Source organism: Eumetopias jubatus, unplaced genomic scaffold (assembly GCF_037043125.1).
Source record: "Eumetopias jubatus isolate StellerSeaLion01/CBP00866 unplaced genomic scaffold, mEumJub1_p1.0 scaffold_8, whole genome shotgun sequence".
NCBI lineage: Eukaryota > Metazoa > Chordata > Mammalia > Carnivora > Otariidae > Eumetopias > Eumetopias jubatus.
In genome coordinates, this window is record NW_028274814.1 from 74,965,943 (window position 1) to 74,987,835 (window position 21,893).

The 21,893-nt window shown below is 40.5% G+C and overlaps 1 protein-coding gene and 1 long non-coding RNA gene across 8 annotated transcripts in view; one reads left to right on the top strand and one right to left on the bottom strand.

Moving 5' to 3' along the window:
- ANO6 (anoctamin 6) overlaps positions 1 to 16,014 on the top strand; it is a 186,073-nt gene extending 170,059 nt beyond the window's left edge. For 4 of the 5 annotated variants that reach the window (XM_088026012.1, XM_028123129.2, XM_088026013.1 and 1 more), the window contains 4 exons: positions 3,022 to 3,227; positions 7,454 to 7,656; positions 8,916 to 9,021; positions 12,815 to 13,953. In XM_088026012.1, the coding sequence (XP_087882138.1) occupies positions 3,022 to 3,227; positions 7,454 to 7,656; positions 8,916 to 9,021; positions 12,815 to 13,021 (722 nt within the window). In that variant the 3' untranslated portion in view covers positions 13,022 to 13,953. Of the gene's footprint in view, positions 1 to 3,021; positions 3,228 to 7,453; positions 7,657 to 8,915; positions 9,022 to 12,814; positions 13,954 to 15,641 lie in introns of those variants that run through there. The other variant, XM_088026014.1, reaches the window with a different exon arrangement.
- Positions 1 to 21,893, bottom strand: part of LOC114224097 (uncharacterized) — a 90,042-nt gene that overhangs the window by 23,278 nt on the left and 44,871 nt on the right. For 2 of the 3 annotated variants that reach the window (XR_015768843.1, XR_015768842.1), the window contains one exon: positions 4,453 to 4,578. The exons of the other annotated variant lie outside the window; for it this stretch is intronic. This is a non-coding gene — a long non-coding RNA (uncharacterized LOC114224097). The remainder of the gene's footprint in view (positions 1 to 4,452; positions 4,579 to 21,893) is intronic. 3 annotated transcript variants of the gene reach the window in all.

Sequence of the window (21,893 nt, forward strand, 5' to 3'; positions counted from 1 at the left end):
CCATTAGAAAGTTGGATCCACCAGGAGCTCAGAGGAGCTGCAGGTGAGGCCATGGGAGTGATGCAGCATGCCAGGCACAGAATTGATGAGGCCCTGAGGAAAGGGCATTTAAAGGGTAAATGGATGGGGTGGGGGCACCTGGGTGGCTCAGTTGGTTAAGCGACTGCCTTCGGCTCAGGTCATGATCTTGGAGTCCCGGGACCAAGTCCTGCATGGGGTTCCTGCTGAGCGGGGAGTCTGCTCCCTCTGACCCTCCTCCCTCTCATGCTGTCTCTCATTCTCTCTCTCTCAAATAAATAAAATCTTAAAAAAAAAATGGTAAATGGGGAAAGAGATCCATGAAGAGAAGGAAGAATAGCAGAACAGTTGGAAGAAATGTAGCAGAGGGTTGTGTCTACATAGAATCTGAGAGGGCGATAACGTTGCTTAAGAGGGATTTGAACACTGACTAAAAGGAGCATGATGCAAAATATGCAGGCAGGGTGAGGAAGCAAGAGCCCAAGCCCACACTTCATTGCTGGACAGTGAGGAAAGGTAGAAGCCGCACTCCATAGCTAGGAAGCATTTAAAAAGATTTGTGTGCACATGCACAGGTGTGTACACACACACACATACACAACCCTACCTTGGCCTTTTAAAATATTTCAGTAAAACAAAAATCAAGGGGGAAAAGCATTCCATTGAGAGGGAAACGTTTGGCCATATCAAAAGCAGCCTAGTAATCCAGCAAATAAGGACTGAAAATGTATGCTGGTTTAGGAATAGGCAGTCACCACAAAGTGAGCACAGTGAAGGCTGAGGCAGGAGGTGGGGCTCGGAGGAAGGAAGGAGTGGTTGAAAAATAGTTTAGCTACTTCTTCGAAAACTTGACTGTGAGGTGAAGAAAGCAGAGTGTTAACAATACAGGGTCATGAAAACATTTTAGGCAAGGATTATTTGTGTTTTTACAGTGTGTGTTTCTTGCCTTGCAGAATCCATAGGTCTTTTTTGTTATTGTTCTTCATTTCAAAAGTTTAGAAAGTTCTTCTCCCTTGAACATCGAAACAGATTATATACCATGTTGGTTTTTCTGGTGCATTATTTCTACAATTAATCCATCTGTAATTTATTTTGGTGTCAGAAGTGAGGACTCCATACCGGTCTTTCCAGTGATGTGCTAATTGCTCTAATACTGAATCCACTGATTTTAAGTATCTCTTTTTATAATATAGTAAAATCCCATTCATACAATGAATGCTCTAGCTCTAGACTGTTTGAGTTGCCATTGCATAATAATATACATTAGCTTCTCTTAGAACTGGCCCATCTTAGCCTTTTTCAGAATGTCTCTCATACTGTCAGTTCAAGCATCCATCTTTGTTATTTTACTTGTGTAGTTGTGTAGATTTCTTGAAAAACTTTAGCATCACTTTTCAGCGTTAAAAAAAAATCTATTGGGGATTATTAACTAAATTTGCATTAGAATTCGAAATTCTGTTTTGGAGAAAAAAATTGATAAGTCCCCCAAATTGAGTCAGCCCAATTAAGAGTATGGTACATCCTACCACCCATTCATTTTTCATTATTTGTTTTTATTTTTTAAGTCCGTTATCATATCAGTGTTAACATTTCTCACTAATTTATTCCTAAATAGTCTGAACTTTTATTGTTATTTTAAATGGCATCTTTTCTGTTTGGGATATTTAACTGGGTTAATTGCCAGTATAGTCCTAATTTCTGGCTTCTCTTGAATAACGAGGAGATCTGGCAACACTGGACCCTCATTCCAATGTGGCAACTGTGAGTAGTCCCTTTCATTAGGCTACGCACTTGCCAGTATACCACAGTTGACTGCACCCCCTCCACACATTTCTGTTCTTGCCTGGCCCCTGCAGGCGGATGAGTTCCTGTAGGGGTAGGTGGTGCATACCCATAGTCAGCAGCATAGCACCAAGCACTGGTGTCAGTGTCTATGACATCACCAGCTCTGGTCCTTGCCTGTCTTCCCTGAAGACGATGGCTCCTGCCTGGCCTGTGGACCTGCCAGATCTTTCCAGCCCTCTCTCTTCTTCTACAACACACCCTGGCCTCTCAGACCAGAAGCGCATGCAATTCCTTCTACCCACATACCCCTCCATAGTCTTGCCCTTCCTGGCCAGATTGGTCCCTGCCCCTTTTCTGAGCTATAGGCATAAAGGGGCTGTAAAGCTTCCTTTTATTCACAGCCTTAGTTCCCTATCTGTACTAATTTACTTGAAAGGTTTCTTTCAGATCTCTGGCCATCTCATTTCTAACCTTTACCCCCACTATGGTACAGCTTGCCCCAAATCTCTGATGTCCCGTCTATAGTGATGCCATATAAATTACAGACGAGGAAGAAAAGAACTTAGAAGCCATCACTTGAATTTTTACTTACTGTGACCACATAGACTGCAACAACTTCAAGATAAAAATTCCTAAAGAAGTATATTTTGCCTTATTAGGCCACTTTCATCACATACATTTCTGTGATTCAGATTCTCTGAATGCACTGCATTGCATTTGCAGACTCAAGGGAGCTTGCTCATTTGCCTGTTTCCAGCATATTTCCTCTAACATTCTCTAAATATAGCCTTCCCAAAAGTCCATTTCTTATTTCTTTTTAACTTGTTAGATGCTTCCACAATATTCCTGTTCTTTTTTTTTTAACCCTAAATCACGAATCATCTTCCAACATTCTATTATTTCAACAGAGAATGAATAATACAAAGTGCCCCAACTTTACTGCCAGCAAATAACTTTAGTTGATTAAAGATTTTAAATATATTATTCCTACTAAGTGTATACATATGAAAGAAACCAGCTATAACTAGTCTTCTTTCCAGAGACTTCACATTTGTCTTCTGTTTGGGTTCTTTCACTGTTGAACATTGTTATTACCATGGGTGTCTTTTCTCTTTGGGATTTAGTTTGTTGTTTGCCTTTTTTTTATAAGAGTAAAGGAAAATATGTTGTCCTTCCATCCACCCACCACTCCATGATGCGTGTCCATTCCATTGACAGTTATTCAGTTTGGGTTCGTCACCTTATTTGTGGCCTCTTTTCCACTGGCCCCTCTGTTGGCTCTGGTGAACAATATATTGGAAATAAGAGTGGACGCATGGAAAATGACTACCCAGTATAGACGCATGGTTCCAGAAAAAGCCCAAGACATCGGAGCATGGCAGCCCATCATGCAAGGAATAGCAATTCTGGCTGTGGTGACCAATGTGAGTAAACCTAGGCTTCACAGGGGAAAGACCTTGAAAAACCCAAAAATGCATTAGTTTTGCTACCTAAAGAATCAAATGTTAGCTATTTTTTTTAAAATGGGAGGGAGATGCCAATACTATTTTTCATATAAAAACAGTTGTAACTGTGATTATTTTTTTAATGTTCTTAAGTGTTTACATTATTATTCACAACTTACAAAGTCAAGACCTCTTATGGGAGCAGTTGCTAATAGTGACCATTATACTATTATTCATTTGCTAAAGTTCTTATTCAATAGAAACATGGTAATAGTAATAACAGTAAGTACCAACTCTCTTAATCCTCACAGGACTATAAAAGGAGTTATCCAGTAGTGCTTTTATAACAGAGATAGAAATCTGTCCACTTATAGTTGGAGGACCCTAAAATAAGAACTATCATTCTACCATATTTTACCATATATTCCAAACTATCAACTTAAAATATGAACTATTTGATAATGAAGTACATATAAGCACTTTGCGTTCCATTCATGTTACCTTCCTTGTCTCCTAGGGCAGAGGTTCTTCAAGGAGGGGGGCTTTAGGGTGGGTTCCATCTCTCTTCTCCACCCCACCCCTTGGCCTTTGCTAGCCACTCACTGGTCATTAGCTAAGCAGCCTCAGACCCTGCATGTGTACCAGCTTGAGGGAACAGAACACAGTCCTTTGCAACCTGTATAGACTTTGGACCAATCTGAACAGTTACCTCCCCCTTCCTCCCTCCCCCTTTCTCCCTCCATCTCCCTCTTTATAAACACAGGCCAACAAGGAGCTCTCAGGGAGAATAAGTTCCATACCAGCCCAGTAGGGGAATGACCACCTTCCCTAGAAATATCCTTACAACTAGGGCTATTTCCTCGCTTATTTCACTGCCCATTTTACTCTCAGGTCACAATCCTCAACACGATGATATCCCAGTTTTAATTTCTTTGTCAAGCTACACTTTCCCTGAATCCGCAGCCTTTTTCCATGAGCACTTGTGGAAACAGAAGAGAATTCAGCAGTGCCTGTGGGTCAGGCTCCAGGTCAGGCTCCTCGTCCGGCTCGGCACTGCAGACACAGGTCAGACCCAAGGTCCAGCTCTCAGTGCTGCAGCTTCCAAGCTACATGACCTTGGGCCAGGCCTTAACACTTCAGAGCTTCAGTTTATCATTTGTAAATTGAATAGTTCCTTACCGCATATTTTAAGAATATTACATACCATAAAGGGTAGCCAGGGACTTCAGGGAGTTAATACATGGAATGCACAGAGCCTGGTCCTCATGCAGTGTTAGCTGCTGCTGTGTTATTATCTTCATCACCCATCAGACTTTAACAGGTATCTAAACTAAAGGCACAAGAATTTTATGATGTGTCACTGAGCCGTGGTTACAGTTTTACACAATAAAGCCAATTATCTGGAACCCAACTGTCAGACCAAGAACCCTTAATTTATCTGAATTGTATGCTATCCCTACTTTTTGGAGAAAGTTGCAAATTGCACACAAAAGACAACTGCTAGCTTATATCATTTTCCATTCACCCAAGTAGCCCACACCTTCAACATCCCCTGTGCTACGGAATGAAGACTGACGTGCAGAAATAGGACAGTGAGGCCTTTCAGGTTCTGCAATCATAAAAGAATGAATCTGTCACATTCAATATGCTGTACAACCCCAAGCAAGGCAGGAACGTGGACTTGTGTGCTTTAGGAACATTTGAGCAACAAGGTTTGAAACTAAAAGGGTTTTTGTTTGACCTTCAGCTAACCAGAAAATTCAGAGGACTCCTACTCCCCATTCCTCAGCACTCTGGTTTGAATGTGGTAGGCACCTTCTACTATCCCCTGCATGACTCCACTCCATTGGCACAAAGGGGGTATTGGCCATGTCTCTAAGGCTACTCTGGGGGGTGTGGGTGTGGGTGTGTACACAGGCACATGCATGCCTGCTAACTAACTGGTGCTACTGGTTCTTATCCAGTAGTTTTTTCTTCTAACTTAGGCGTCATTTTATTATACCCTAGGAAAACTACTTTTTAGATCATTGATTGAACTACGGACAATCTTTTTTTCCATATTATTAGGATTTAATACAGCTTCCAAGCTGCAGATCCTGTGCATGTTTGTGTACATGTCTGTAAGAATGAAACGTGTATATCATTCCCTCACATACCTAATATATGCCTCTACCATCTACTGGGCACAAAAAGGGCTAACTTTCCATAATAGGAGAACTTTCAACTATGGGAAGAAAAGAATAGCCACCAGGGATGAAAATGGACATCAAGCAAGAGTTTGGTATGAAATCATTCATCTTAAAGCTGCTGGTGCAATACATGAGCTGAGTTGACATGGTTGTCTCAGGCCACAGTATCTGCCGTTGAAGACTGATTTTAATTTGATATAAATGGAAAATTGTGTTCAGAACAGCATAGGAAGCAAAGCACACCGCATTTACTTGCACTCTTGCAGTGCATCTCGAAGCAGCTCAATTCGGGAGGAATAAATATCTTGTCAGAAGACAAGAGAATTCTCTTCCTTGTTGGAATTTTTATAGCTTCCTGGAGCACATCTGCAGGTGATTCTGTAAAAAGCTATAGTTAAATAACAGGAAATGTTAAACTACTGAAATCTGGGAAAAGTAAAATATTCTTGTCTTATATCCCCCCCCACCAACAGGCAAACACACACACACACACTCACTCACTTCAGAGGAAATGACAAAGCTGGTTCTACTAAGGGGAGTAATTTTGCAGTAGAAAAGCCCCCTTAGTTGTTTTTCTTGCTCTGCCTGAGATCTTGTTTGTTGGCTTACGGTCACACTGCATCTAAACCATATGTTCAGATGAATACTATTAAAAATCATGTTGTGCCAAAAACATGCCTTTCTGCTTCAATAAATGAATCATTTAGCTTTGTTTATTCGCAGAGAATTTAGGTTAAAGTATATTCCTTACTTTCTCCCTCTTTCAAACCAATTTCATATATTGGGGAGTTTAAAACCCAAATTAAAGAATTTTAGAGAAAATTCATGTAATTCATAATAGCTTTATGTCCTGATAGAGGTCTGACACAGACCCAGGTTAAAAGTTAATCTCAATTTATTCCTTTAATCTGGGATCACACTAAAATCTGTTATTTGATCATGTATAATGTTCAGAACTTTGTTCAGTTAGTCTTTTTGAAGTTTAGAGGCTTAGACACTAGATCTAACAAAATAGGCATACACTTGACTGTGTGAATGCAGCAACCCCCATATAGTTTCTTGCTGCCTACATTTTAAAATTAATAAATTCTTGCTTTCTAATGAAGGAACATATGCAAGTATATACTGAGAGCTTAAAGTCAGACAGACTATGGGTTGACATGTATAAGTAAGTCAGGATACTCTAGGGAAAAGAAGTATGAATTCGAAGGCTACTGTTAGACTAAGGAAAATCTATTTTATGCTATTTATATTCTATTTTTAAGAGGCAAGTATTTCAAAATCAGTTTTATATCTATTGGAAACTCTACAAAGGAATTATAAAAGGCCAAATTATTTTCATAATATTGACCCTAATATTACTTATGCAAAAGGGCCTTCTAAATCATAAAAGAAAGATTAAAATTATACCAAGTAGGGCACCTGGGTGGCTCAGTCATTAAGCATCTGCCTTCAGCTCAGGTCATGATCCCGAGATTCTGGGATCGAGCCCCGCATGGGGCTCCCTGCTCCGCGGGAAACTTGCTTCTCCCTCTCCCACTCCCCCTGCTTGTGTTCCCTCTCTTGCTCTCTGTCAAATCAATAAATTATATCAAGGAGATTTACAAGGTTGATTGAGTTGTATAATATTCTAATTTTTGAAAATCTAATTTATATAACAATATATGCAAGCAAGTTGAGTTAATCCAGGATACCCTGGTCTACAATTATTCCTACTGTACCTAAGAAACATAATAGGCAACTTGCAAGCCTTTGCTTTTCAACTGCAGATGGACTTCTGGACAGCCCTTAGGTGAACTGAAGATCAAGAGGAAGTAACTATTCTTTAAAGCAGCTGCTCAAAGACTTTAGGACATTCACTATCTATATCTATTTGACAGTTAGGAAAGGATTAAATGTTTCTGAATCTTTCATTAAAAAAAAATCAACTGATGAACACATAATTCTGGTGTGTTTGTTAACCATAGCTATAAAGGCTTAAATTAATGCCCCCTTCCTGTTTTCCTCCCCATATAGGCCATGATCATTGCTTTCACGTCAGACATGATCCCCCGCCTGGTGTATTACTGGTCCTTCTCCGTCCCTCCCTATGGGAACCACACCCATTACACCATGGAAGGATACATCAACAGTACTCTCTCCATTTTCAAGGTCTCAGACTTCAAAAATCAAAGCAAGGGAAATCCAGACCCTAAGGTTGTTATCCCTACCACATGCAGGCAAGTTCCGCTTACATGTTTGAAAATGCATTTCATCTTTTAAAGGACTTTTATTGTCATGTAATTCTAAATAAAATTGCTGGAGACATTTTTTCTTCCCCTAGGTTTCTTTTTAGCCAAACTTAATACAGACTGGGGTCAGAATTTACAAATCAAACCATAAAGCATGATTTAAAGATGGGGGTTTCAAATGATTGCAGGGAGACTGATCCAGGAGAAAAGTCTTGTTTGTATCTTAGAAATGAAGAAACTCAAGGAGTTCCAAAAAAACAAGTTAATTCAGTTGTAATGACTAATCTGTTAATTCGAGCACAACCTGATGTACTGAGTGACAATAAAGTAGCACTCCCTCCCCAAGAAATACAAAGATGAGAAATGTAAAGACCTCAGGCTCACCTAGCAGTATTCTCAAAAGCATTCCTTAAGGACTCTCTGCATTGATTGTAATGGCTGGTAAGTTCAACTGTGGACAATAAACATCAAGTAAATCACTACTTGATAAAGTTTGTTGACTACAGGTCATAGTTTGTTTTTTTTAGTCAGAGTCTTAACCCTAAAGGAGGATTTAAATCTCATTTAGTTCAACTCCTCAAACCCTTCTCTGGTTCAGATTCTCAGCAACACAACCAAGAAACCAGAAATAAGCCCCAAATAAATGTTTCTAGAGCCTCTTTGGAATCCCACATTGAGTCTTCTCTTACTTGCCATAATTCTAAAGAGTAGTTAACCTCTTCCAGGCCTGATAGGTTACAGGCTGAGATGTGCTACCTGAGGGCGATACATACTAACAGCAGTAGCACATGATATCTAATAAGGAAATCCGGACTCTGATTATATTATAACAAGCAGATGGGCATTACTCTCTACAGGGAGAGATAGCCCATAACTTGAGTGAAGCCTGAGGATACCACTATATAAATAAATTTATAAGCCTGTTTCTGAAAATATGCTACAACGTTTTAGTGTTATACTCTTTTGAGAAAGCAGGAATAAAACTCTGACAAAAAAATTTTTTTAATACTTTTGTGTTTACACATATGGAATATGTCATTACCATCATCTTCCTATTTTATGTTCAGTCAAGTATTACTGGAGTCATTATTTCAGGATTTTGTAGCCAAATTAAACTCTTGGAGAAAACTTACAGGATGTCCGGTTTTAAAAAGCATTGCATTAATTATGACGTCTTTTGAAAGGGGCCCTTGCTTACAGTACTTAATCAGAAAGAATCTCCTGATACCCCTCTGGTTTGTTTCCAGGTACCGTGATTTCCGGAACCCACCTGGACACGAACAACAGTATAAACACAACATCTACTACTGGCACGTGATCGCAGCCAAGCTGGCTTTCATCATTGTCATGGAGGTAGGAGTATACTGTGAAAGAATTCATAAGGCAGTAGATTTGCAGACCTTTTATTAACAATAAGTGTTGCCAGCTCTGACTTAAAATACATTCTTTTCTCTTGCTAGTAATTATTTTAGGACATCTGTTAATCACATTTAACATGGGAATACCCATAATGCTCTCATTAATGAAATGGGTTATCTGCTTGAAAAGGTGAAAGCGTGTTGTGTGATGGGGACGATTCAGTGCCTCTCACTGTGGTACTGAGTGCCTTTTTGAAAAATTTGGGGTGCCGGGCTGCATGCTAGACTGTGAAGGGGCTTACCGAAGGTCACTAAGTATTTCGACTTCTGCTTCTGATATCGTAACTGACCAAATACTCTGAGGGGCCATTTCACTATACACCATTCAGAATCAGCTTAAAATAAAATTTCCTTTTCATTTTTGAGCTCACTGGAAGGGAGGAGAATCTACAAAGAGGGGGCAGAAAGGTGATGGCTAAACTAGAGCAGTAAGCACCCCCTGAAGCGCAGGGGCACTCTGAGGATGGGTGTGCTCTTCAGCACCTCCCTCTAAAGGCTCAAGGGCGCCAAGCAGCGGGTCAGCAGGGAGGTGGACCAGCTGAGCTTGAGACTCTTGGATTCAGCCAGGGGCCCGCAAAAGAGCTAAATTTGTCTCAGAGCAGAAGGAAATGCATATATTCCCTGGAGAAAAGGTGTCCTCAGTTTAGACCACATTTTTTTCTCAGATTGAAATAATCAGATATGAGCTTCCAAAGATAAACAATAACAAGGGGAAATAAGAAAAACCACAGGTGAGATTCAGGGGGAAAAAATAATAATTTGGACCTTCAGTAACTTCAAGAGTATGCATTATCATATTAGGAATATAAATTCAATGTGTATGAAAATGTTTAAACAAAAATGAGCGATTCACAAATGAACAAACAACTAAAAAATTACAAGGTAATTTTGAAAAATACATAGTTGAAATGAAAAAACATACGGATTAAACAGAAGTTTGAAGCAAGAATGAATGAATTGGGAGATAGGTCTGAAAAAATTTACTCCCAGCACATCACAGGGAGAGAAGAAAGTGGAAAATACAAAAAAGTCAAAAAATTCACAGAAGGAAAAAAAGGATACCAGAGGAGAGGCAATATTTGAAGAGTTAATGGCTAAAATTCTTCCCAAAGAAATGAAAGGGCTCTGTTCACAGAGCAGAAAGCACAGCAAACATCAGGCAGAACAAAGAAATCCATGCTTACATAGGTTGTGACAAAAGTGCAGCTCATCAAAGATAAGATCTTAAAAGCAACCAGAGAAAAAGGACAGATGACTGATAAAGAAAATTAAAACTGAAATGAGAGTAGACTTTTAACAGCAGCATGGAAGCCGGAAGAGAGTAGTCAAATAGCTTACAAAATGCTAAAGAAGGGAACTCTAAAACTAGAATTATAGCAAAATTTTGAGTAATTGAAAAATCTTTCCATAAAGAAAATGCCAGCCCATATGGTTTTGTAGGAGAGTGATGCCATACTTTCTAGAACAGATCATTTTAGTTACCTCCAGAGATCAGAAAAAGGAAACGCTCTCCAACTCCTTTTTAGATCCTAAAATCACACAGGAATAGAAAGAGGAAAATTGTAAGCCAGTCTCCTTCGTTATATTGATGTAGGGATCTTTCTAAAATGTGCCGATTGAATCTAGCAATATATTTTTTAAAGATGACATCAGACCACATTGGTTTATCCCAGAAATGCAAGGGTGGCATAACAAGGTCCACATCTATAAATATAGATGGGGAAAAACAAACCTCTCTTTCCTGCATCATCAACTTTTGCCTCTTTATAATTTCCATCATTCAGACCCACTCTCTCTCTCATCTCAAATATTCTCCACCCTCACATTACCTAACTTACCAGAAGCATTTGACACAGCTCATCGCTCTCTCCGTCTAGGAGTTCCTCCTCACTTGGCTCTCAGGGGGAAAAAAAAAATTTTCCCCCTTTTCTCGTACGTCACAGCTTTGGTGATCTCACGCGGTCCATTGGCTTTAAATGCCATCTATATGCCAGTGATTCACAATATATTTACCTCTAGAACTCACCCCACGATGAATCCAACTGCCTACTTGACCTTTCCTTTGACAGTACATTGCAGATCTGACCCTTCTTACGAGAGCTCTGTTGCTAGAGTTGAGTTGGAGTCATCATCATTTCTTGCCTGAATTAGGGCCACAGGCTCCTGACTGGGCTCCCAGTTGTCTTCACATCTCACTCAGAGCCGGGCAAGGTCTGACACGCTCTAGCCATGCTCTGTTACCTCTCTCTTGTCCCTGCTCTCCTCCTCACTCATGTCCCTTCAGCTCTATCGCTCCTGATGTACAGCTGGCAGGCTTCTGCCACTGAGCCTCTGTACTGGCTGTTCCCTCTGCCTCGTATGCCTTTCCTCCTGATTTCTGCACAGCTAGTTCCCTCACCTGCATAAAGCCTTGGCTCAGTGAGGCATACCCAGGCTAATCTGTACAAAATCTACCTGAAATTGGCCTCCCACCTAACACAGAAACTCCTGCTCTGCTTTATAAGCTTTCTCCACGCTCTTATCACATGAACACTGTGTACAGTTTATTGGTTTTTAACGATGTTTATTGTATATTACCTATCTCCTTGGTAGGTCAGAGACTTTTGAATAATGAATAAAAATGTGTTCAGCATCGTTAGTCATCAGAAATGTAAGACCAAAATGAAAATCCATTTCATAATCACCATGTTGGTGGAAAAAAAAAGAATTGATGACCACAAGTGCTGGCAAGAACGCAGAGGCTCTGAAACCATCACATGCTGCTGGTGGGCGTGGAAGCTGGTTTAACTACTTTGGAAAATACTTTGGCACCATCTTGGAAATTTGAATATTCATTTAACAGAGTCTTGGCAGTTCCACTTCTGGGTCATCCCCTTGAGAAACTCTCACAAATGTCCTCCAGAATCCAAGTGCAAAAACACTCTCAACATCATTGCTCCTAATACAAACACTAGAAACAAGCCCAGTACATTTTGATGGGGAAATGGATAAATTACAGTGTATGCAGACGGAATTGATAATGAACGGACTACAGTTATGCACAATAACATTGGTGGATTAGAAACTAGTTTTGAATGAAAAAAGTAATTTTCAGGGGCACCTGGGTGGCGCAGTTGGTTGAGCATCCAACTCAGCTCATGATCTCTCACGGTCATGGGATTGAGCCCCATGTTGGGCTCCATGCTCAGCGCAGAGTCTGCTTGAGATTCTCTCTCCAGTAAATAAGCCTTTTTTTTAAGTAATTTTTGAAAGACCATATACAGTATCATACTTTTTTATAAAGCTCAAATCAAGCGAGCCTAAACAATATATTATTTGGGACTATATACATATCTTGTTAAACTTGTTTTCTAAAAATAAAATGATACAGATAGACTCACACAGATAGGATATAGTGCTAACCTTTGGGGGAAGAGGCCTGGAAATGAGATAGGAAAGGAACATACACACTAAAATACTACAGCATTGTTAGGGTGAGTGTTAATAGATATTAGATACATTCTTTTCTACATATCAAATAGTATTCTTGAAATTTTCAAAGTAACAAAATGTAGCTCCTTGGCAGACCCACATGGTGGTAGGAGAGACTGGTTGTATATGTAGAATGCCCACTGCCTTGTCCAGATCTATTGCTAGGATGACTAGCAAAAAAAAAAAAAAAAACAAAGCCAACTCTGTGTTCCTCTCCATTTCTTTGTGATTGACATCTTTCTTCTTCTCTCCCACAGCATCTCATCTACTCTGTGAAATTTTTTGTATCCTATGCCATCCCAGATGTATCAAAAACCACGAAGAGCAAGATCAGGAGAGAAAAATACTTAACCCAAAAGCTTCTTCGTGAGAATCACCTCAAAGATATGACAAAAAATATGGGGGTCATAGCTAAAAGGATGGTGGAAGTGGTAGATAATAATTTACGACCAAAATCAGAATAAGAGCGTTATGTTCTGAGAAGCACTTTACAGAATTTAACTCTGTCAAAATACATTATGAATCACTAATGAGAATGTTTAAATTAAAACACTTTGGCAAATGGGAGCCTTCGCTATTGCCATTTTCATAGAGATGTTTTTTCCGTTTCAGCCAGCCATGCAGGACCTGGGAAATATAAAACTTAGATCAAGAAGTGCATAAAGCTAATCATCTGGAAAACCAGAAATATTACCTTTTTTTGATAAATTGGAATTTCTCTAACACAGAAAGTGTCTTGTAGTGTGCTTAAAAACCACCCCTTCCAAAGCAGAATGGATTTTTGTCCCTCCGTTTGATTATTTTCATTCCTTTCTGTTCTCAAGCACATGCTCCCCTTTTAGGCAGTGTTTCATTTCTTCACTTCTCCAGATCAGTCCCAGAGTTAGCTTTCCCTTACAGTACTGTCGCTAAAGACTAGACATGCTAGCTTTTGTGTGATTAAAAATAGCTAACTCAGAATTCGGTTTGATTGGTATATTCAGTGGCAGATAGACCCAAGAATTCACAATATTCAGGTGTATTAGCACATCCCTACAGAAAATGAAACTTCAATAAGAGGAAATAGTTTCAGTCTTCATTTTGGCCTGTCTTTTCGATCTCAGAGAAATACTCTTAATGGATTGGAATAAAGATAGCAAGGTCCTGAAGTGTATTTGTACTAATCCACAGTGACACCTTTTATCTTCCAGGAGCACTCCTAGAATCTTCTGTGCCTAATCAGTGTTGACTGCTTTGCAAATCTCAAGGGAGTAAGATGACAAAAGCAGGGAAAGTTACAGATTCAAATAGAATCGTAACTCCAATTGATCAGGATAATTTACCTCTTCTAAAGATATGTAGTTTCTTGGGAAAAAAATGAAATCAAGGGATTAAAGTTACATTTGTATCAGTGTAATGGTCTGGAAAGATAAGTCCATCCATTTCCCACCAGTTGTCCGTGATTCCTCAGATCCAGGAGGGAGAGCATTAGAGCCCACAAGCACCACTGGGAATGGCTCACTGTCTAGCCAGCGTGGCAGGACGGTGCTGTGCGCGCTTAAGAGAACAGCAAGTGCTCTCATTGTGAGGCTGTGTGGGGGGTGCCTTTCCAGCAGGGGTCCTGCATATCCAAGTGATCAACATACCAAAGCATCTGCCATGGTCAAGGTGGTTCCCTACATCCTCCATTCCCTTTTCCCAGCCCAGTAACTTTGTAACTTGCATGCACCAAAGGGTGGGTGGGAGTAGTGGTGGGGGAAGTGGAGGGAGACAGGAGCAGACCCAGATCACTCCCAATTCAGAAAAGAGGCTGGTTTTGGTTTGAGCTTCCAGCCTCCCTAAAGCCATGGTTGGCGGGACATAACTTCCTGCTGAATGCCTGTGCCACGCATATCTTGCCTTCAGTTTGTTCCGCTCTGCAGTCTTTGCTGTGCTTGACTGCCTTTCAGGCACAAGACCCTCTGGTGGGCTCTCACCACTCACCCTTGACTGGTACCAGGGCAGCGCTAGGTGCAGGACCGGGGGTCTGGCACTGGGTTCTTGCTAGGTGGGCCACCACCCACGGCCGTGCTGCTAAATGCCCAGGTATCATAGAAGCCAAGCCACTCATAATCCCAGCAGCAAAGGGAGAGGAAAGCTGTTTCATGAGCAGATTCAGAGGCTTGTTGTAAGAGAGCAGCTTAACTCAAGGTCACAGTTCTGCATGCATGCCGTGAATGTTTAAAAAACAACGAAAATAGTATTTACATAGGATCCATCAAAGCAGTATTCTGGACTTCTGAATTGTCCCAGGGGATCAGGGACAACATTTCACCAACTGTCTTGGTCCCACGAACAGTGGGAACAGAGTGCTCCCAACAAGCCACATGAGCTCTGACTGCACAGGGAGTAAGAAAGGAGTTTCTTGCAGCTGCTCAGTCTGCACAGCACAGACCGCGTGTGTCTGGTCCTTTCCCTGCTCAGCTGTGACACTGCCCCTAGCAGTGGTGTCACTTCCTTTCCTCTCACCTCTGCTCTTCTCTGAAGCCTCGGACTATCTCCTCATGTTGGATTTGGCGAGTACTCACTGTTTATGGGAGCCCAGAAAAGGAAATGTTCTTGCCTTATCTTCTCGTATATACGATACAACTTTAAAAGAATTGTGCATTTACATCTTCATAAATCATCTTTCACAAATCATCTTCATAGTTTACAGTGTGCTTTTGTGGCCAGGAGGGGGGAAAGCTCTACATTTATAAAGCAGAAAATCACATGTATGACACTGCCAATATTCCCCAAACAGCAAAGGAGTGGGGAGCCAGGCCCCCCTGTGACACAGACAGCATTCACGTAACTCCAGTGCCGACTTGGCGGCGGCGATGAAAAACGCCGGGCTGCATGTGCAGGCAGGCACAGGCCGGATCGGGATATGTGCAGAAGCAGCACCCCAGGGAAAAGGGTGGGTGTGGCGGTGCCCCCATGAGAGGAGAATCTGGCCCTCCGCCTGCCCGGTGTTAACCACTAGAGAACTTTGAGTTTTATATCCTTTTGTAATGCCTGTGAATTTTAGCAGATTGAAGCATTAGACCAAAATACTCAGGAGATTTTTCTTTAACTATCCCTCAGATATTTCAGATGTGTCAATAGAAAGGGAATGCCATCATTTTTGTTTGAAAACTAAACAAGGCCATCTTGTAAACTGTCACCAAATGCCTTCCCTTTTAATTACCCGTGCGTGCATCTGGAATTTCAGAAAACTCGTTCACCATGGGGGGGCAGAATGAGCTCTGCTATTGAAACACTTCTTGTACCATTTTCTCATTGTGCATATTATAAGATGTTTGAAAAGTTAAAATGTATGAGCAGCTTAACTAAAATAGAATGGAAATATTCACGATGCTTTCATACACTGTGGCATAAGATGTAAAGTTTGTAATGTTTTGTGAATTTCTGTGCATTTTAATATTCTTTTATAATTATGAGCATTTTAATAAATTCACTTTTCAAAACAACACTGGTGTACTCTATTTGTCTTCATGTTTTTAAGGAGAGCGCATATATATATATGCTATTTATCAATTATGTATCATTCAGATAACAAATTGTGTGCTTTTGTGTAGATGATCTCTAAAATTAGATTTTTCATGGCCTATACTTACTTTGAAACATGATTTTTCTGGGAAAAACTCGGTGTGGGGTTTCAGCCAGGGCTGCTAAAAACCAGTTGTTGGGATTAAGCCCTGCCAAGGGCACCAAGCCTGGAGAGCAGGTGGGAGCTGAAAACCAGCCCACCTCTGCTCACCACACCCGCTGAGCCAGAGTCAGGCTGCATCAGCGAGGAGGGAGAGGCACTTTTCTACAACAGCATAAAGTTGGCTTCTGCATGCTAAACCGTGATTGCAGGGGACACAGCCACCCAGAGAGGGCAAGCCAGTAATAATCCCAGAAAGGCTCTGTTTGAACCTGCTGTGGCGCTGAGTACAGAAAAGGGAAATTATGGAGAAGAAGGTAAAGCAAAATCTCATAAAAATCAACCTTTTTATCCTGGACAACATATCCAGATTTTAACTCTTTGTTTTGTTTTGTTTTGTTTTGGGGATTTTGGGCGAGGGGTGGTTTTTTGGGTTTTTTTTTTTTTTTTTCTGTTTTATTTTTTGCCAGCTTAAGTCTCATTAGGCTTCCAAGAAAACTCTAAATCGAATATAATCCATAACTGGACCAACGGCAAGAAGCCTTTTCTGATCCTTATGTGATACCCTTGGGGCCAGTACTAATGTTATTCTTACTTTCAAGCCTTTTAAGTCCAGCAAAGGACTGATCAGAATTTCATTTCTTAAGGTAAGTACCTCCTCTCATTTGCAGGGAATGATGAGATCATAAATAGAGTTGACCCTACAGTAACACCTGTTTGAACGTCACAGGTCCACTTATACACAGATTTTTTTTTTTTTTTAAGATTTTATTTGAGAGAGCTCATGCTAGCAGGGGGAGGAGCGGAGAGAGCACAAGCAGACTCCCCGCTGAGCACAGCGCCTGACACAGGGCTTGATATCAGGACTCTGAGATCATGACCAGAGCCGTAATCAAGAGCTGTTCGCTAAACCAACTGAGCCACCCAGGTGCCTCCACAGATTTTTTATGATAAAATTTTAATAAATACAGTACTATAAATATTTTCACTTCCTTATGATTTTAACATTTTCTCTGGCTTACTTTATTGTAAGAATAGAGTATATAATATACAAAATATGTGTTAATTGGACTTTGGCTTCTGTCCAAGATGGCAATGTAGGAAGACCCTGAACTCATGTCTTCCACAGACACACTAAATCAACACCTATAGATCAATTCCTCCTGAAGAACTAAGGACTGACCGAACAGCTTCTGCACAACAAAAGACCACAAAGAGACACAGAGACACAAACCCCCACACCCATTGCAAACTGCAGTGAGGAGGGATAGTTCAGAGGGACCATAAGCAGATTTCACCTGCCCTTGAATGTAGAAAAAGGCCACTGTTTACAATACAAAGGCAACCAGAATATACAGGAACCAGTCCTAGAACCCTGTCAAATTGGAGGGGAGCTGCTGGAACTCTCTCCAGGTCACAGGGGCTGGTGAGCCCCATAGTTTGCATTCACCCTCTACCTGGGTAGCAAAGACAAAAGCAGGGTCAGAGTGTCAAAGCCAGCCTCAGCAACGCTTGGACCCCTAGCCCACACCAGCCTCAAATGCCCCAGGGAACAGAAAAAAGAGCCATGGCTTAAACAACTAGAATATAAAGGATTCAGCCCTAGAATTCTGCCAAATGGCAGAAGAGCTGCTGAAACTCTCTCCAGGTTGGAGGAGCTGGGTTACATTCCTTCTCCTTCACCTGACAATACAATGTGGACAGGAGCGGGGTCTGGGCACACTAGCAAGCCTACCACCTCAGTGAGCCCCAAGCCCACACCAGCCCCAGCTGTCCCACCAAAGTGGCCCCCTGCTTGAAGCACACCAGGACACCCCTGCTCAGCACTCACTATAGCTCCAGCCACCTCACCAAGGTGATACAGGTGCAAAGCACCCCAGAACAATCCCAGTTCACACCACTTTGACTCTAGATGACTTGCCAGGCCACCCCCAGCTCTCACTTTGGCTCCAGACAATTTACCAAGGTTCCCTTTGTGTGGAGTGCCCTGGGACCTCCCCTCCACAACCATGCTTTAGCCACACTGCTGGAGTGCCCCTGTACCCCAGGACACCCCGACCCACACCCATCCTGGCTCTAGCTGCCCTGCCATAGCACCTGCCATGCAGCATCCCAAAACACCCTGGCTTACACCAACTTCAGCTTCAGCTGTTCTGTGGGGGCACCCTCTGTACAGAGAGCCCCAGGAAACCCCAGCTTGCACCCACTTCAGCTGTCTGGCCAGGTTGCCCTCTGCCAAGAGCCCCAGGACTGCCCTGACTCATGCCCACTTTATCTCTGGCCATTCCACCAGGGTGGCCCCCAACCCCAGGCCATAACAGCCACAGCTCCAGCCAACCAACCCACCAAAGTCACCAGGCACACAGTCTACACAGGGATGACCATGTACAAGATCATTCCTTCTAGTTTAGGAGAAGTAGCTATTCCACCTAATTTATAGAAATAAATACAGAAAGTCAAGCAAAATGGGGAGATAGAGGAATATGCTCCAAATGAAAGAATAAGACAAAACCTAAATGAAATGGAGATAAGCAATGTGCCTGATAATGAGTTCGAAATAATGGTCATAAAGATGCTCACTGGACTAGAGAGAAGAGTGGATGAACTCAGTGAGAACTTCAGCAAAGAGAAAATATAAATATTTGAAGAAAATATTAATATCGAAGAATATAGTAACTGAAATAAAAAATACACAGAAGGAATCAGATGCATAAAAACAGATTAGTAATCTGTAGGATAGGGTAATGAAAAGTGTCCAAGCTGAACAGCATGAAGAAAAAAAGAATTTTTTTTTTTTTAAGAAAAAAGAAGTTTTAAACATAAGGTATCTCTTGGACAACATCAAGTGAACAAACGTTTGCATGATAGGGTTCCCAGAAGGAGAAGAGAGAGAGAAAGGGGCAGAAAATTTATTTGAAGAAATAACAGTTGAAAACATCCTTAACCTGTTGAAGAAAACAGACATCCACATTTAGGAAATACAGCGAATTCCAAACAAGATGAACCCAAGCAAGTCCACACCACAAAATTAAAATGTCAAGGATTAAAGACAAAGACAGAATTTTAAAAGAAACAGCATTGTACATCAACGGCTAGATCACCCAGGCAAAAGGAATCAATAAGGAAAGAGTGTTTTTGAATGACACATTTAGACTAGATGGACTTAACACTTATATACAGAACATTCCACCCTAAAACAACAGAATAAACATTCTTTTCAAGTACACATAAAACATTCTCCAGGATAGATCACGTTAGGCCACAAAGTAAGGTTCAATAAATTTAAGATTAAAGTCATATCAAGCATCTTTTCCTACCACAACAGTATGAAACTAGAAATCAATTACAAAAAAAAAAAAGAAAAGAAAACACAACCACACCAAGGTTAAACAACATGCTACTAAACAACCAATTGGTCATTGAAGAAAGCAAAGAGGAAATCAAAAAATACATGGAGACAAATGAAAACGAAACACAATTGTCCAAAATCTTTGGGACAGAGCAAAAGCAGTTCCAAAAGGAAAGGTTATAGTGATACAGGCGTACCTCAAACAAAGCAAAACAAAAAACAGAAAACACATACACACACACAAAGAAAATTTTCAAATAGTCAATCTAACCTTACAACTAAAGGAACTAGGGAAAAAATAAAAATAAAACTCAAATTTAGTAGAAGAAAGGAAATAATGAAGATTAGAGTAGAAATAAATGAAGGAAGGAAGGAAGGAAGGAAGGGAGGGAGGGAGGAAGGAAGGAAGGAAGGGAGGGAGGGAGGGAGGGAGGGAGGGAGGGAGGGAGGGAGGGAGGGAGAGGGAGAGAGAGACAGAGAGACAGAAAAAGAGAGAGACAGAAAAAGAAATGAAAAGATCAATGAAACCTAGAGCAGTTTCTTTAAACAGATAATAAAATTTATGAACCTTTAACCATACTCAGCAGCAAAAAAAGACAGAGGACCCAAATAAATAAAATCAGAAATGAAAGAGAAGTAACAATTGATACCACAGAAATACAAAGGATTATAAGAAGCTACTCTATGCCAACAAACTGGACAACCTAGAAGAAATGGATAAATTCCTGGAAACATACAATTTCCCAAAAGTGAATCAAGAAGAAACAGAAAATCTAAAACAGCTTACAAGTAACAAAATTGAATCAGTAATCAAATTTCCAAAAAACAAAAGTCCAGGACCAGATGAATTCAGAATTGCATTCTACCAAACTTTTCAGGAAGAGTTAATATCTATTCTTCTCAATCTATTCCAAAACACAGAAACAGAAGGAAAGTTTCTAAATACAAGGCCAGCATTACCCTAATACCAAAACCAGAAATGACACTACAAAAAAAAGAAAACTAAAAGCCAATATCCCTGATGAACACAGATACAAAAATCCTCAACAAATTTTAGCAAACCAAACTAAGCAATACATTAAAAGGACTATTTATCATAAATAAGTGGCATTTATTCTGGAGATGCAAAAATGGTTCAATATTCACCAATTAATCAACGTGATACACCACATCAACAAAATGAAGGATAAAAATCATATAATCATCTCAATAGATACAGAAAAATCATTTGACAAAGTTTAACATCCATTCATGATAAAAACTCTCAACACAGTGGGTTTAGAGGAAACATACCTCAACATAATTAAGGCTGTCTATGAAAAACCCACAGCTAACGTCATACTCAATGGTGAAAAACAGAGCTTTTGCTCTAAGATTAGGAACAAAAAACAAGGATGTCCACTCTCACTGCTTTTATTCAAAATAGTACTGGAAGTCCTCACCACAGCAATCAGACAAGAAAAGGAAATAAAAGGCATCCAAATTGGTAAGGGAGAAGTAAAACTGTCACAATTTGCAGGTGGCATATATACATATAAAACTCTCAAGAATCCACCAAAAAACAATTAGCAGTAAACCAATGAATTCAGTAAAGTTGCAGGATACAAAATTAATACACAGAAATCTGTTGCATTTCTATACACTAATACAAAATAGCAGAAAGAGAAATTAAGAAAACAATCCCATTTACAATTGCACCAAAAAGAATAAAATACCCCAGAATAAACTTAAGCAAGGAGGTGAAAGGCCTATACTCCAAAAATTACAAAACACTGATGAAAGATAAAACAAACAATCCTGGCATTTGTATGGAACCACAGAAGAGCTTAAATAGCCAAAGCAATCTTGAAAAAGAAAACAAAACTAGGGGCACCTGGGTGGCTCAGATGGTTAAGCGTCTGCCTTCGGCTCAGGTCATGATCCCAGGGTCCTGGGATCGAGCCCTGCGTCGAGCTCCCTGCTCCAGCGGGAAGCCTGCTTCTCCCCCTCCCTCTGCTTCTACCCCTGCTCATGCTCGCTCTCTCTCTCCCCGTATCTCTGTGTCTCGACTTAATAAATAAAAATAAATAAATTTAGAAAAGAAAACAAAACTAGAGGTATCACAATTCCAAACTTTAAATTATATTACAAAGTTGTAGCAATCAAAACGTTATGGTACTGGCACAAAAACAGATACATAGGTCAATGGAACAGAACACAAAACCCAGAAACAAACCCACAATTATATATGGTCAACTAATCTTCAACAAAGGAGGAATAAATATCTAATGGGAAAAAGTCTCTTCAACAAATGGTTTTGGGAAAACTGGACACCTACATGCAAAAGAATGAAACTGGA